At 39.4% G+C, this 13426-nt stretch overlaps 1 protein-coding gene across 7 annotated transcripts in view; it reads right to left on the reverse strand.

Moving 5' to 3' along the window:
- Positions 1-13426, reverse strand: part of LOC119647496 (serine/threonine-protein kinase NLK) — a 361344-nt gene that overhangs the window by 26290 nt on the left and 321628 nt on the right. For 5 of the 7 annotated variants that reach the window (XR_005248883.1, XR_005248887.1, XR_005248884.1 and 2 more), the window contains exons 4-6: positions 3576-4167; positions 3293-3494; positions 3136-3229 (exon numbers count right to left, since the gene is read on the reverse strand). Coding sequence is in view for 2 of the 7 variants with exons in the window: in XM_038048455.1 (XP_037904383.1) it covers positions 3136-3229; positions 3293-3494; positions 3576-4167 (888 nt within the window). In the remaining 5 variants the exon portion in view is untranslated. Of the gene's footprint in view, positions 1-2465; positions 2747-3135; positions 3230-3292; positions 3495-3575; positions 4168-13426 lie in introns of all 7 variants that reach the window. The other 2 variants (XR_005248885.1, XR_005248886.1) reach the window with 1 other exon arrangement.

Below are 13426 nucleotides of genomic sequence, written 5' to 3' on the forward strand. Positions count from 1 at the left end.
ACATATGTGCCGATTACCCCTGGATGTGTTGATTAGAAGGCGAAAGTGGCAGTGATTAGGTCACATTTTGAGGAAGTACGGCAAAGATACGCCAAGTAATCGAATCTACTCCTCCAAGACGACTGTCTAGTGTAGCACATAACTACGTGGTGCAGAACAGCGGAGGAATATTGCTTGCCGGTGAGTCATGAAAGAGCTTAAGCACACTGCATGTAACCATGAAGTATGATGCGTAGAGATTAAAGCTTAGTTGTGCGCCTGTATTTTTAAGGGTTTACATTGAGGTAAATGAATTTAAATGAGGAAATCTGGGCCCGGGATGAAAATTATATGGGGCCCCTTATTATCGCTCTTCTTCATTGAAACTTCAATTCGTGCCCTCTGAGAAAACTATAGATCCGAGGAAATTTAGGACAGTTTCGATGCTTTTTCATCGCAATCCTAATGAGTTTCTGCGTCGATATATTACCGGCGACAAAACATGGATACAATATTACATTCGACAGAGAAAGAAACAATGTGTTTTTCAAAACAAACGGGCTTCAAAGATAGCAAAGACGATGAAATCGGTCGGAAAAGTGGCCACAGTTTGGTGGGAGCATCTATACCGATTACTTGTAAAACGGAAAAGCAACAGCTGGATAGTGTTATGCGTCGTTATTGTATCGATTGAACAAAGAATAAACGTCCTCATTTAAAGAAGGCGAAAATCCTTTTTCATCAAGACACTACATGAGCGCAGACCTGTGCAGTTTCAATGGCAAAATCATGGAATTAGATGTTTAGGATATGCGGGATCCTAAGTCCACATCCACATGATGATGGACGGAACCACGATCATGTAGATGTGGACTTAGGATCCCGCATATTCTAAACAACTACCCAGCTTTAGTCTAGCTTAGACTAAAACAACTGGCGGTTTAGTTCAATATAATTTGCAACCTTGTCATGTTTTTGCGATGATATAAAGGAGCGTTTTTCCATTTGCTGACACTTTCGGTCACACTGCTCCCAAGGCAGAGGTGAGGCAGCGTTTGAAGAGTTGCCTCTGCCCTGGACGGAACCGTTAGTCATTTTTGTTTTTTTGATTTATGGAGTCAGAGTTCAAAACTTTTTTATTTGTGAACTTAAAAAATAATGGCTCAGTGAACAACGTCTCACGACGAACAAGGTGGACATCGCCAAAACTGAAGTTTTCTGGGAATACGACGAAGGATTCAAGTAATCAACAGTGGTAACTAATGTAAGGAGTCAGCGTCCAGCTGTGACAGTATCCCCCCAGGGTAGGAAAGCGGGTGAAAGCCATCGATTGCTCATGGCAACCTAAAGAGATACTATTCTAACATTGAGTACCTGTATGCATAAATTTTAACAGATGACTTCGACTTAAGGACAAAAAGCACCCAGGGTAATCGAGAACATCGGAAATTGTTAATGTTTCGCTTCAAGAAAAAGTTGCATTTGATCACTACCGGGGACGAGAACTGGATTCAGTTCAAGAAACTGAAGCACTAAAAATCGTAGGTTCAACCCAGCGTTCTCTCTACACCGGTGCCAAGACCAATTGCTTCCGTCAGAAGGCGATGCTGTGCATGTGGTGGTCACAGCACCAAGACCCAAGATCCTTAGCGAGAAGGCCATGCTATACATCTGCACAGCGGGGATGGAGTACCAGAAGGTGCTGAAACCCGGTTAGACGATCACAGCTATGCTCTACCGACAGCAACTCGTTAATTTTAACCAGATCGGAATGTGCGCGAAGACACAGCAAAGTCATTTCGCGGCAGGACAATGCGCTTATTTACTCAACAACTTTGGTGAAAAACACCATTTCCGCCCTTGGCTGGAGACTTCTGCCCGATGACAAGAAACTAACAGATCAGATACTGATAAAAGGGAAACTTTTTTCTAGGTCCTCTCAGTTGTCGAGAATAAAATTTATTATCATTTTTTCGTAATAGAGGGAATACGCATCTACACTTATCTATTCTTTTAAAGGACCTCATCACTGTGAGGAGAAATAGGTTTATTTTATGACTAAGCTCATAGGCGCTTACTTTACATAAAAATCTCGAATGTTGAGAAGGAAGCGATGAAAAAGATGAACGATTTTATCCCAGGACAATTGAACTCTCATTAGGGGCTTCCTTAGAGCTTCGACAAAAAAAATAATTCAAATATTGTCCCATAAGTCCCGGCCTATTTCGCTAGACATTTCATGCGTGTTCTCTACTTTAAATCCCCGCATAATAATTAGTACTTCTAAACAAGCAGCAATGGGGAAAAGAAGAAATGAAGTTATTTGTAAGAAAATGACATAAATGAAACCAAAAATAAAACTAAATTATCCAAAAGAACAGAAACAGAAATCAAAAAATAATGTACAGAGAAATGAAATGCAATTAAGAAGGGTGAAGCATAAATGGCCTATAACTTTGTATGTTTGTAAAAAAACATGGACACACCTAGGCGCTGTGATGGCTGGTTGTTTTCTTGGTTGATTGGTTGGTTGGTTGATTTGCTGATTTGATCATGGTTGGTGGTGTTGGGACGCATTGTTGTCACATGTTGTATGGTTGCTAGTAGAAGCTGTAGTAGCCTCACATACTCGGTATCAATCGCACAGAAGACGTATTTAATAATTCGCTGATCTCATGATGATTTTAAAGCAGAAGAATATTTGACATTTGTTTTCTACAGATTTTTTAAATCGTGTCGTACGCCCTTATCGTTTCACTTTTCATTACTATTCGAAATTATCATCCAAAAGAAATTTAGAAAAAAAAGAAAGTTCCATCAATACAAATTCAATATAGTTTGGTGCTTCGAATCATAGCAAACAGGCAAATTAAGATAAATATATAAAATGTAAAATTGAAAGTATAATTTGGAACGCATAAACAATCTTTGGATGATAATAAACAAAATTACGATAATAAGCTTTTAGTAGTCTTTGCGTTATGCGTACTGAATTTCATTCACATGATTAGATCATTCAAAAGCAACCTCTCAAGAAGATCAATCGCAAAGAAGGACGAACAGTAGAGTACATACACAGTACTGTGTAATGATTTGGTTTTTTTTTATAGTTTTTTTGTTTTCAAAGCGATTTGCCGAACTTAAACTGCTGCTTACCTGGCGAAGCTTTTGAACGCAGCACTTTGCGGATTTATACAAAGTGGCACGCGACCTGTTTGTAATTGTTCCGCGATAAATTTATGCATTTCCTCTGCAAAAAGAAGCAAGCCATCAGTCGACATGGCGGGAGAACACATTTTTCAACTATATATACCTTTAACTTGTTGCACTGACGTCAACTTTCTTTCCCAGAGATCATCGAATGGTTGAGCTGCGGCCGGTTCAAAGTCGCCTGTATATTGTCTCATGCCCGATGACGTTGTGAAGCAACATTTACACATGCAGGAGTGGTACCTAAGTCGTCCTTCGTCGAGGTATGGATGCGCCAGTGCATCTATGACTGATATTCGCTTATCCTAAAAGGGCAATTTTTAATAATTAATGACCTGCTCATGAATATCGATTTTTTAGCAAGAAAATTTATGTCTTTCACCTACCGGATCAAAAACAAGCATCTGACATAATAAATGCACTGCTTCATGTGTTGCATGTGAGCTAAGCGTATAGAGGGCTGAAAACGAAGGTGCTTTTGGTGCTCTTCGCAACATATGCGATCGTGCACCCTCGCAAGCATGTCGCATATCCTCCAACGATGGTGTGCCCAACAACTCGGTGATTAATTCTAATTGTTGCACAGGATTTTGTGCTTGGAAAAGTATCCGTCGTCCCAACAGCTCTCCAAATATACATCCTACCGACCAAACATCCACGGCAGCTGAATAATGTCGGGCTCCCATTAGAATTTCCGGAGCACGATAATATTGTGTCACAACTTCTTGTGTCATGTGCTTCGATTGATCTGGTTCTTCGACGCGGGCCAATCCAAAATCGCAGATTTTCAAAACACAATTACTATTTACCAATAAATTGCCGGGTTTGATGTCTCTGTGCAGGATGCGGGCCGAATGGAGGTATTTTAGGCCACGCAGGATTTGATAGAGAAATACTTTGATGTGGTCGGCGGATAGATGTTGCGGTGAAACAATGATTTTGTGTAGATCGGATTGTAAAAGTTCGGTTATCACATATCTAATTTGATCACTTGGTTAAGGAAAATTTTAAATAGAGTTTCATTGATTATACAAAAACGGAAAATCTCTTTATCCCTTGTTGCCATAAAATGAAATTCCGTCTAATGTTAAGTATTTTAAAATATGGGCGGACAGAATGTGTTGATAGGAATACAAAGAAATACATGAGCTCTTGGAGCGATTTCATCCTAAAGAGTCGTCTTTGCATAAAAATGACAACGAACGAAATGGAGTACATAATTGCTCTGAAGGAAGAAATGTATACCCTTCAACGAATGACAGAGAATAAGAGCCTGGGAAACGTTGAATGTTTATTTTTCATCTACTGTGTTTGCCATAAGCTGGGTGGAAACCAAGTATGTTAAAAAGTCGAAATCGTGTGTCGAGAAATGGGTACAGCGGTACAAAAAGTGACAAAACGTTAATGGCCTTCCCGATTACGGTTCAATAGAAAAAACGACCAAGAAGAGTGAAAAATTGATTGTAGCTTTGTTTTCGCGAAATGTAGACTTCTCCTTATCTCAAGGACAAGCAAGATTAAAACAGAAAGGGCCAGACGTGTTCGGCTCTGTTCTCTTTGGAGAGTTTATAGGGGCTCATTAATACCCATAGGTTATCAAGCTTTTTCACACATCTTGAGCGACCATTTGAATTTTCACGTTTTCATGTTCCTTCAGAAAGGAGCAGAAATGTTGCTCGTTATAAATCTCTCGAATCAGAACATGAATGCTAGTCTAGGGGAGGTACTTAGTTTACATGAAGCCATTCTTTGTAGACGACAATGTGTGGACTGCCGTTTTTCCATACATACATACAACTAGTTTAGCCGCCCGAAGTAAAGACTACGGGAACGAATTCTCGTTCAAAATCGCATGATACTATCTCAAAATTGATAGACCCAAACGTCGCCTTGACCCGTACGGAAATTGATGTTGAAATCATTTCAGATTCACAGCGAAATTGCACTCTAAAAAGACGGCCCGGCAAGGGAAAGCTGTTGTTTATAGGTATAGACAACCTAAATATAAAAATATTACAAGTCGAAAACCACACTCCAGATATGAGAGCCGTGTGTTTTCATTGAATATGGCCGACTATTCATTTCAATGTCATTTTGACATTTTATTTCTTAGAGTGCAATAATATTACGCAAAATAAGTAACTTTGATCTATCAAAACTTTGTTAATAATAATACGATTTCCACCAAACTTTTCAGTATAGCCCTTCATATTATGGTCTATATAACTAACATTTCTGATTCTAGGATGAATCAGAAGATATGCAGTAAATTTTAAAAATATAGTAATATATCAGGTTGTCCACAAAGTTTTCGCACAAATCAAAGACAGAATTCAGCAGATAAGTTTATAAAAACCTTTAATTATTTAATCTAATATATAATTGCCTCCATTAGATACGACTTCCCTCCATCTATCGGGCAACTTCAAAATCCCCCCTCTATAAAACTCTTCCCCCTTCCCCTCAAAGTACGTGCGAAGTGCACTTTGGAGGTCAGCTTCAGAAGTCATTTTTTTACCATCCAGAAAATGTTGGAGGGACCTGAACAAATGGTAATCAGAAGGAGCAAGGTCGGGACTATACGCAGGATGACTCAAAACTTCCCAGTCAAGCTCACTCAATTTTCGCTGAGTAGTTAAAGATGTATGCGGCCGGGCGTTATCATGATGAAAGACAATATTTCGCCTGTTGACCAATGCTGGTCGTTTCGAACGTAGCTGGGTGTTTAATCTGTCGAGCTGCTCGCAGTACTTATCGGCGGTAATGGTCTCGTTTGGTCCCAAAAGCTCGTAGTGTATGGGGCCACGAACGTCCCACCATATACTGAGCATTCGCTTCTGCTGATGAATAGACGGCTTTACTACCGATGGACCCGGTTGATCTCGATGAGTGTAGGCTCGTTTCTTCGCTACGTTTTCGTACACAATCCATTTCTCATCGCCAGTTACCAATCGATTCAAAAAAGGGTCGTTTTCGTTCCGTAAAAGGTTAGCGGAGCAAATTCTCACTCTATCGGCCAGATTTCGCTCAGTTAGTTCGTGCGGTACCCACTTTGTGCTCTTCAAAACATATCCAAGACGCGTAATGGCTACTGCTACTCCTGATTTTGATACACCGAGATCCTCTGCAAGTACACGTGTCGAAAGAAAAGGATTCACTTCCAGTTTGTTGCGCAGGATATCGTCGTCAATCGTATAGGGTCTTCCTGAGCGAGGTTCATCTTCAAGTGCCAGGTCTCCGCTGTAGAATTTTTCGAACCAATCGTAAACTGTCCTGCGCTTTACCTTTCCTTCACCGAATACCTTCGACAAATTTTCAATCGCCTTCGGCACCTTCGTCCCCATTTGAAACTCGTACAAAATGCAATGACGAAAATGTACTTTGTCGAATTCCATGTTTATCCTTGAATATCCTTCACAACACTGATCCTTCAAGGATAATTTACCATGCATTTTATAGTTAGGACTCTGACCTTTCCATTGGGATATCACATGTTGTACCTGCTGTTTTGGTTTGTCTGCTAATTGCTTTTTAATTGTCACATTAATATTTGTGCGAAAACTTTGTGGACAACCTGATACATGATGAGATCAATAAGTATTAAACTGATTTTCTATGGGAGAGACAAAGTGACAGAATGAAATTTGACCGGCTGGATGTTATAAAGGGAGCCTCCACAAAGAGAATAAACTTCCTGCTTTTGCAGAGTGAGCAGAATATTTCTAGTGAACAGATATTTAGAAGTGTCGCCACGGTCAGTGGAAGTAGAATTTCAAGCAACGCCATACAGTTTGGATTCAAATCTAAAAAAAAAAACGCCGAAAAGAAACCTCGTTATGGTTAAGCATGGATACAGAGATGTGACAAACGGTTTTTCCGGGAAGGGCCGAGAGAGACAAATGCATCGGCCGGCCATCAACATCAATTAATAAGTCGAAAATATGACGGAAGTGGAACAGCTTGTGTCATCACTGGTTATTGATTCGTCTAATCAATGACGAATTAACCCTTTCCTAGGGCACCGTTCAAGCTATCATCACAGAAAATTTGCCACTGAAGAAAGTGTGGATGAAGTTTGTCCAACCAAGACCTCCAGACACTTTGAAATGCATTAAAGAAAATCCAAACTTTCTGTGTATCGTTTAAGGGAAACAAAATTTGGTGTTTACACTAGAATCCAGAAACGAAATGATAAAATTCAGTATGGCACAGAATTAACCCTCCTCGTCCGAAAAAGGTCGAGTAAGTAAGTTCAAGGTGACACCCATGTTTCTGGTGTTTTTTGATCATGATCGTGGGTCATTCCTAAGGAATTTTTACCTCCTGGGTAAACCGAAGGCGGAATTCCCCGGTCGTTTGTGAAAACGAATCAATCGCGTTGGATCAAACATCGCCAATTCGTGAAAGCTACATCACGAAAATGGGCCGTACTCCATCGACATGTTCGTGCGAAAGCGACTGGCTTGGAATGGCATTGCGTAACCGCCTCCCTCTTCTCCTTTACTACCCATGGCTCTACCAGACTTTTTCTCTTTCTTCGTCTGGAGGAATAACCATTGGACTTTATAGAAGACGTCCAATCCACTGTAACAAGGACTTTCTCCACCATTCCGGCAACTGACCTGCACAAGGCTTTTGGCAAACATATCTGGTATGTCGAAACATGTAATTAGTTGAAGAGAGATGACTGACAAACTGCGAAGCGAAGCTTCTTTAGCGATGTTATGACTGGCCGATCTTCAACAATATCTATCTATGAAATAATAATAACAATCGTTGGCGCAACAATCCATATTGGATCAGGGCCTAGAAGTGTGTTACAGCACTTCATTCAAGATCGTAACGGTACACTACAGGATAAAAGAACCATGTCGGAAGCAATGCGGTCAGCATTGCGATCGCCCGAGATTATAATCCTGATTTGACTCAGGTGAGTCGACTGGTATCCGACGTCAAATCACGATACAAATCCCACTGCCACCAGTGAGATTTGAACCGTGACCTTCCGTACGACAGCCTTGCGCTCTACCCACTCGGTTACCCGGACACCTATCTACGAAAGGTCAACTAAAACGAGACGCATCTTTCACTCCGACATTTTCGAAAAAGAAGCGAGGAAGTGCGAGTTATACCCTAAGAACCAATCCAGTTTAAGCAATGAAATATCACGCGTCGGATTATAAATACGAATGGAACATAATTAAATGTTATTTACAATAATTGCGAATAAATTGTTGTATAGAATTTATAGATCTGGTTTCTGTAAGTAACTACGCAATTTGGTAACACAGATCTACAGAAATAGCGTGTGTCATTTGTAAGAGAGTTCAAGGATACATGTGTGGGTTTCTATATCATCAAGTTCTCGTCATCCATCTTACAATATTTTTCTGTAGAGTATTTTCATCATAAATAATACAAATCTATGCATCGTAGTAAAGTTATGATATACAAATCACGTCCAGAAAATAAGATAATGGGGCTCTTTTTACGAAAAATTCTCATTCCTTGCGAAAAATATCAAGTTCCTTATACTATAAATATATCTATTTTCCTTTTGCATACAATTATTTCGGAAACCACGTGCCTCCTTCATCAGTGCTAGTACCTAATTCGGTTCTTTCGGAGACCACGTGCCTCCTTCATCAGTGCTACTACCTAATTAGGAAACAATTATATGCGGAAGGAAAATAAAAATATTTACAGTATAAGGAACAGGAACAGTACCTAGTTCTTTTCTTAATTTATATAATAATAATAATAATCGTTGGCGCAACAATCCATATTGGATCAAGGCCTTGAAGTGTGTTAGAGCACTTCATTCAAGACCGTAACGGTACACCACAGTACACTGTGGGAGGCAATGTGGTCAGCATTGCGCTCGCCCGAGATTATTACCCTGATTTGACTCAGGTACTCATTCACAGCTGAGTCGACTGGTGTCCGACATCCAATCACGATAACAAATTTTAATTTATATATTAACAGTAAAAAAAACATGGACATTAATTTCAACTTAATATCGAGTTCATTCTCCGCCAAGTGCGAAATCCGTACCGATATTTGCTACTCCGTTGTCAAAGGAAAACGGCAATTGAAATGAGGTCAAAACAGTTCATGGTGATGGAGTTATGAATATTATGCGGGGTATAAGGGGCCTTGGGAGTTTAGAAACGGCCACGCGTTCTATGACGATCAGAGAGCCGGAAGACCTTTAATTGTTACTGACGAATTTGTGGAGGATGCGGTTCGTGACGATAGCAGATTGACATAAATAAGCTTTCTGCAGATTTCCGGATCTTTGCTGCCCGAAACAACCATAGAAACCCTCCCATATCGGAAACTGCCTACGGACCCCAAAACAGCTGACAAGTTGAATCGAGTGCAGACCTTCAAAGAGTTTTTGGAACGAAGGCGATAATTTTTTCTAGGCTGTTGTTACTGAAGATGAAACTTGAGTTGCCCAGTCCCAACAGTGGCATCGCACTTCTTGACCCTCCGTCAAAATTCAAAATGACAACTTCAGCAAAAATAAGTTTGAATATACAAGTTGAGCACAGGGGTTGGCGAGACATTTCGTCAAAACAGGCGTACAGAAATTACACCCTGCAATGAAGAGGGGAACAACTTTTCCACGAAATGCTTGTCTTGCGACGATTTTGAAAATTTTTGAGGCGTTTTTCCCCCATAAATTGTAAAATATTTTCTATTAAGGTGAAGAAGTAGGATTCATTTCTTTTCAAAATTAGAATCAATAAATGGATGGAACTAGGAAATATTTTTGTCAACCTCAACTAACCTGGATTTCCTATATCAAAATTTTTAAGTTGCATTTATTTGAATTTGAATAATATCAATTGCTCGCTCTACGGACATCCGGCTGACTTGGATAGTATTTCGTATCAAAACTATTTTCTTTTTAAAGTTTTCTCTAAACCAAAACCAAGCCATTAAAATCGGTTTACGGTCTGTCTGTCTCAGGAGTCATTGTCAAAAACTACCCAACCCAAAAAATTTGAGAAAACTTTTTGAAAGGGACCGGAAAACCAGCTTAACTTCATTCTAACAGTACCATCTTCAGTAGCATAGATAGTATCGTGCATAAACTGGAAAGGTTTGGTGGAAGTCGGCCCATTAATAGCAAAGTTACAGCAGTTCAAAATTCAACGGTCATGCTCTCGAAGCGCTCCAGCTACCAGTTTCCTGACTTATAAGCAATAAGTTCTGTCAGTCAAACAAATCTTTATTTCTCACGAATCAATAGAGCAAATTTTTCGAAATTAATGCCGAAACACGACCGACAGACATAGACATTTCATTGAAAAAAAATCATTCAAAATAAACGCCTTCTGCGTGTATATAAGCTATATGGAAATGAAATCGATAACATGCTCTATCGGATTCGCTTAGCCTTGTGCATCTATGGAAATCGTTTTTATGCCAATTTTAGAGAAGTGAATATCGGTAATCCCACAGTCAGAAACTAGCCAGCAAACCATTACGCCAATGGTGTAGTGATCAAGGTGGTCCCGCGGCGTTTTCTCTTTCGTTTTGTTTATTAACGTTTTCGTCGATTCTGAAGAATTTCACGTAATAAATGGGTAGGGCATCACCTGGACGCGCTAAACTGAAGATCTTGGCGTAAAATACGAAAAATACTGGTGACGTAGAGGATTGCGACGAATCCATTCACTACGAATGTCGTACACAGGGCAGACGCTCATCTCGCGGGCCTGTCTTTCACGTCAGCTGTTTCTCTGTACCTCGCTAATGTACGAAGCACAAAACGTTCGGTCACCGGTAATTTTTTTAACAACTTCTTTTGGGCGGGAACCAGACGTGCCTAATGCAATGCTATTTTTTCCCTCAATTTCCGAACTTCATCGTGACAGCTCGAACTCAACACTGATTCGCAAAACCTGAAACTCGACTGGCAGTGGGGGATGTGTAGGTACTCTCGTTTCGCCACGTTACCATCTTCTGCGGCCTATAATTTCTCTCGACATGAACGACTTGGCGAACTTGCGGCTATACTATGTGCATTTCGTGGGTCCAAAATTCACCTCACCAACCCCTCTTTACATAACTAGGCAGCTCAGCTTAAACTCAACTCAAAACCATCAGCTCCAAAAGCTAGGAGGTTTACAAAGGGCCGTTTAGTATCCCTAATGAGACAACGCTGCTCTTTTCTATTCTGTGAGTGTTCAGAAAATCATTTCTATATCAAATTCACATCAAAATAATAAAGATAAAAACATAGTATTATAATAAAAATCCCGTGGGCAATAGTCAATTTAATTCCGAACCTTGAGATGTATAACTATAAAGAACATTCAGTTTAAGGTCATAGCGTCACGATTGAAGGTAATATGGTCAGTTTTACGCTCGCCCGGGATTATTACCATAATTTGATTCAGGTATTCGGTCGTAGTTGAGTCAACACATATTCAACATCCAACGTACGACGCAAATCCCCTTACTACTAGTGAAATTTGAATTGCGACCTTCCTTAGCGAAAATTTTCAGATACTATTAGAAATTCACGGTAAAGGAGGATCCTAAGAATTGAGATGAAGCGACCAAATCTTCACCATCTTCAATTAGGAATGAAACTTTTCATTTAGATTGTGCAGAGACAAAAAGTCGAAGCCTCTGAATTTTGATATTTCCTCCAAAATAATGTTAGGGGAAACTACCCTCTAACATTGAAATATATTCGAGTTCATGGTATTCGAGTCGTATAAAAATATTTGTATCAATCGCACTGCGGCTGTACCAATCTGTCAAAATAAGGGATTCGGTTTATCTATAGATGATTATTACTTGTAGTGTCTTCTGGACCAAGTGATTGCCCTATATTTACACAAGAGCAATATTATATAAGACGAAAAGGACAGAGTCGCTTCATTCAGCCAGAGCGTTTGGACCTTACTCATTATTGGTAATAATCTATTATTTGTGTCTCCATTTTTCGAAAGATTGATTTTCTAACTGCCGCTCCTTCTCAATAACAATGAATAATATATTCACCACATACCACACCCCTCCAAGCAAGTTAAGTAGCTGTGGTTTTAATAAAGCGCTCCATAACTCCTCTTTCACCCTCTCAGAAATCCCATTCGAAAAGGTCGAAAAGTTTCACAGAAATTCTAACCGTCATTTAACTTAAAGCTATTTAGGATTGCCGATAGTTCTTTGACCTTCACTTGCCATTTCCATTCTTCTCCCTTGACGCCAACAATCTGGCAAAATACACACACGCATACAAGTATCTTGAAGAATTTCCAATGAATTTTTAAAGAATCCATTGAAGAGTTGAGGAGCAGCACAGCCTAAGCTTGTAAATTCAGCGAAGAAGTTTCGCCTCTTGGGCTCAATTCATTCATAATTTAAAATACAGGCTGTGTTTATGTGTGTGACAGAGGATTCGTTCAGAGGGACCAACACGGGGGTTGGTCGTCAATGTAGAACAAGAAGCTAGCTATTAGCCAGAGGGCTTTAGGGTTGATTTGCATACTTTCATGAAGCATTTAGTAGGCATGGAGTGTATTTAATTGTTTATCGATGAAAAGATCTATAGTTGAATTTTTGAAGGATTTGCTTTGTGTTGGAAGGTGGAACGATGGTAATATATAAAATATGGAGGGAATATATAACTGTACTAAGGGATCATTTTAATTTTAAATAAGCTTATCGTGTTTATTGTATTGGGAGATATCTGGAATTCAATTTATTCATTGTATAATTAAAAAGTTTGCATTTATGCAGAGAGGGATGAACAATACTGCTCTTTTCTTTACTCCTAGGACTTAAGAAATCAATTCTACATAAATTAGCACATACAATTTAGAAATTTATGGTAAAGATTCGGAGAATGGAAATCACGTGCCCATTCAGTTGTGTCCTCACAATCTTTAATTCAAAATGCAATTATCTATTTCAATTATGTAGGAACAGATATTCTAACAGCTAATTTGATTTTTAATGTTTCATAATAGGAATAAACGAGGAAAGACAGTAATAACTTGGAATGCTTTCGACACAAATTTGACAGACACTTTTTTGGGAAGTTCACCCAGCTCATTATCGAATTAAATAGACATAAACTTTTACAAGTCGATCTTTCTTAAAAATTAAATATTCGGTTCATTGACCGATGTAATTTTATTCCTGGCCCAATGATATTGGCGTAGACCTTTATAAGGAAAATGTACAGCCTTTTAACCTTAACGAAAGG

This window comes from Hermetia illucens, chromosome 2 (genome assembly GCF_905115235.1).
Source record: "Hermetia illucens chromosome 2, iHerIll2.2.curated.20191125, whole genome shotgun sequence".
NCBI lineage: Eukaryota > Metazoa > Arthropoda > Insecta > Diptera > Stratiomyidae > Hermetia > Hermetia illucens.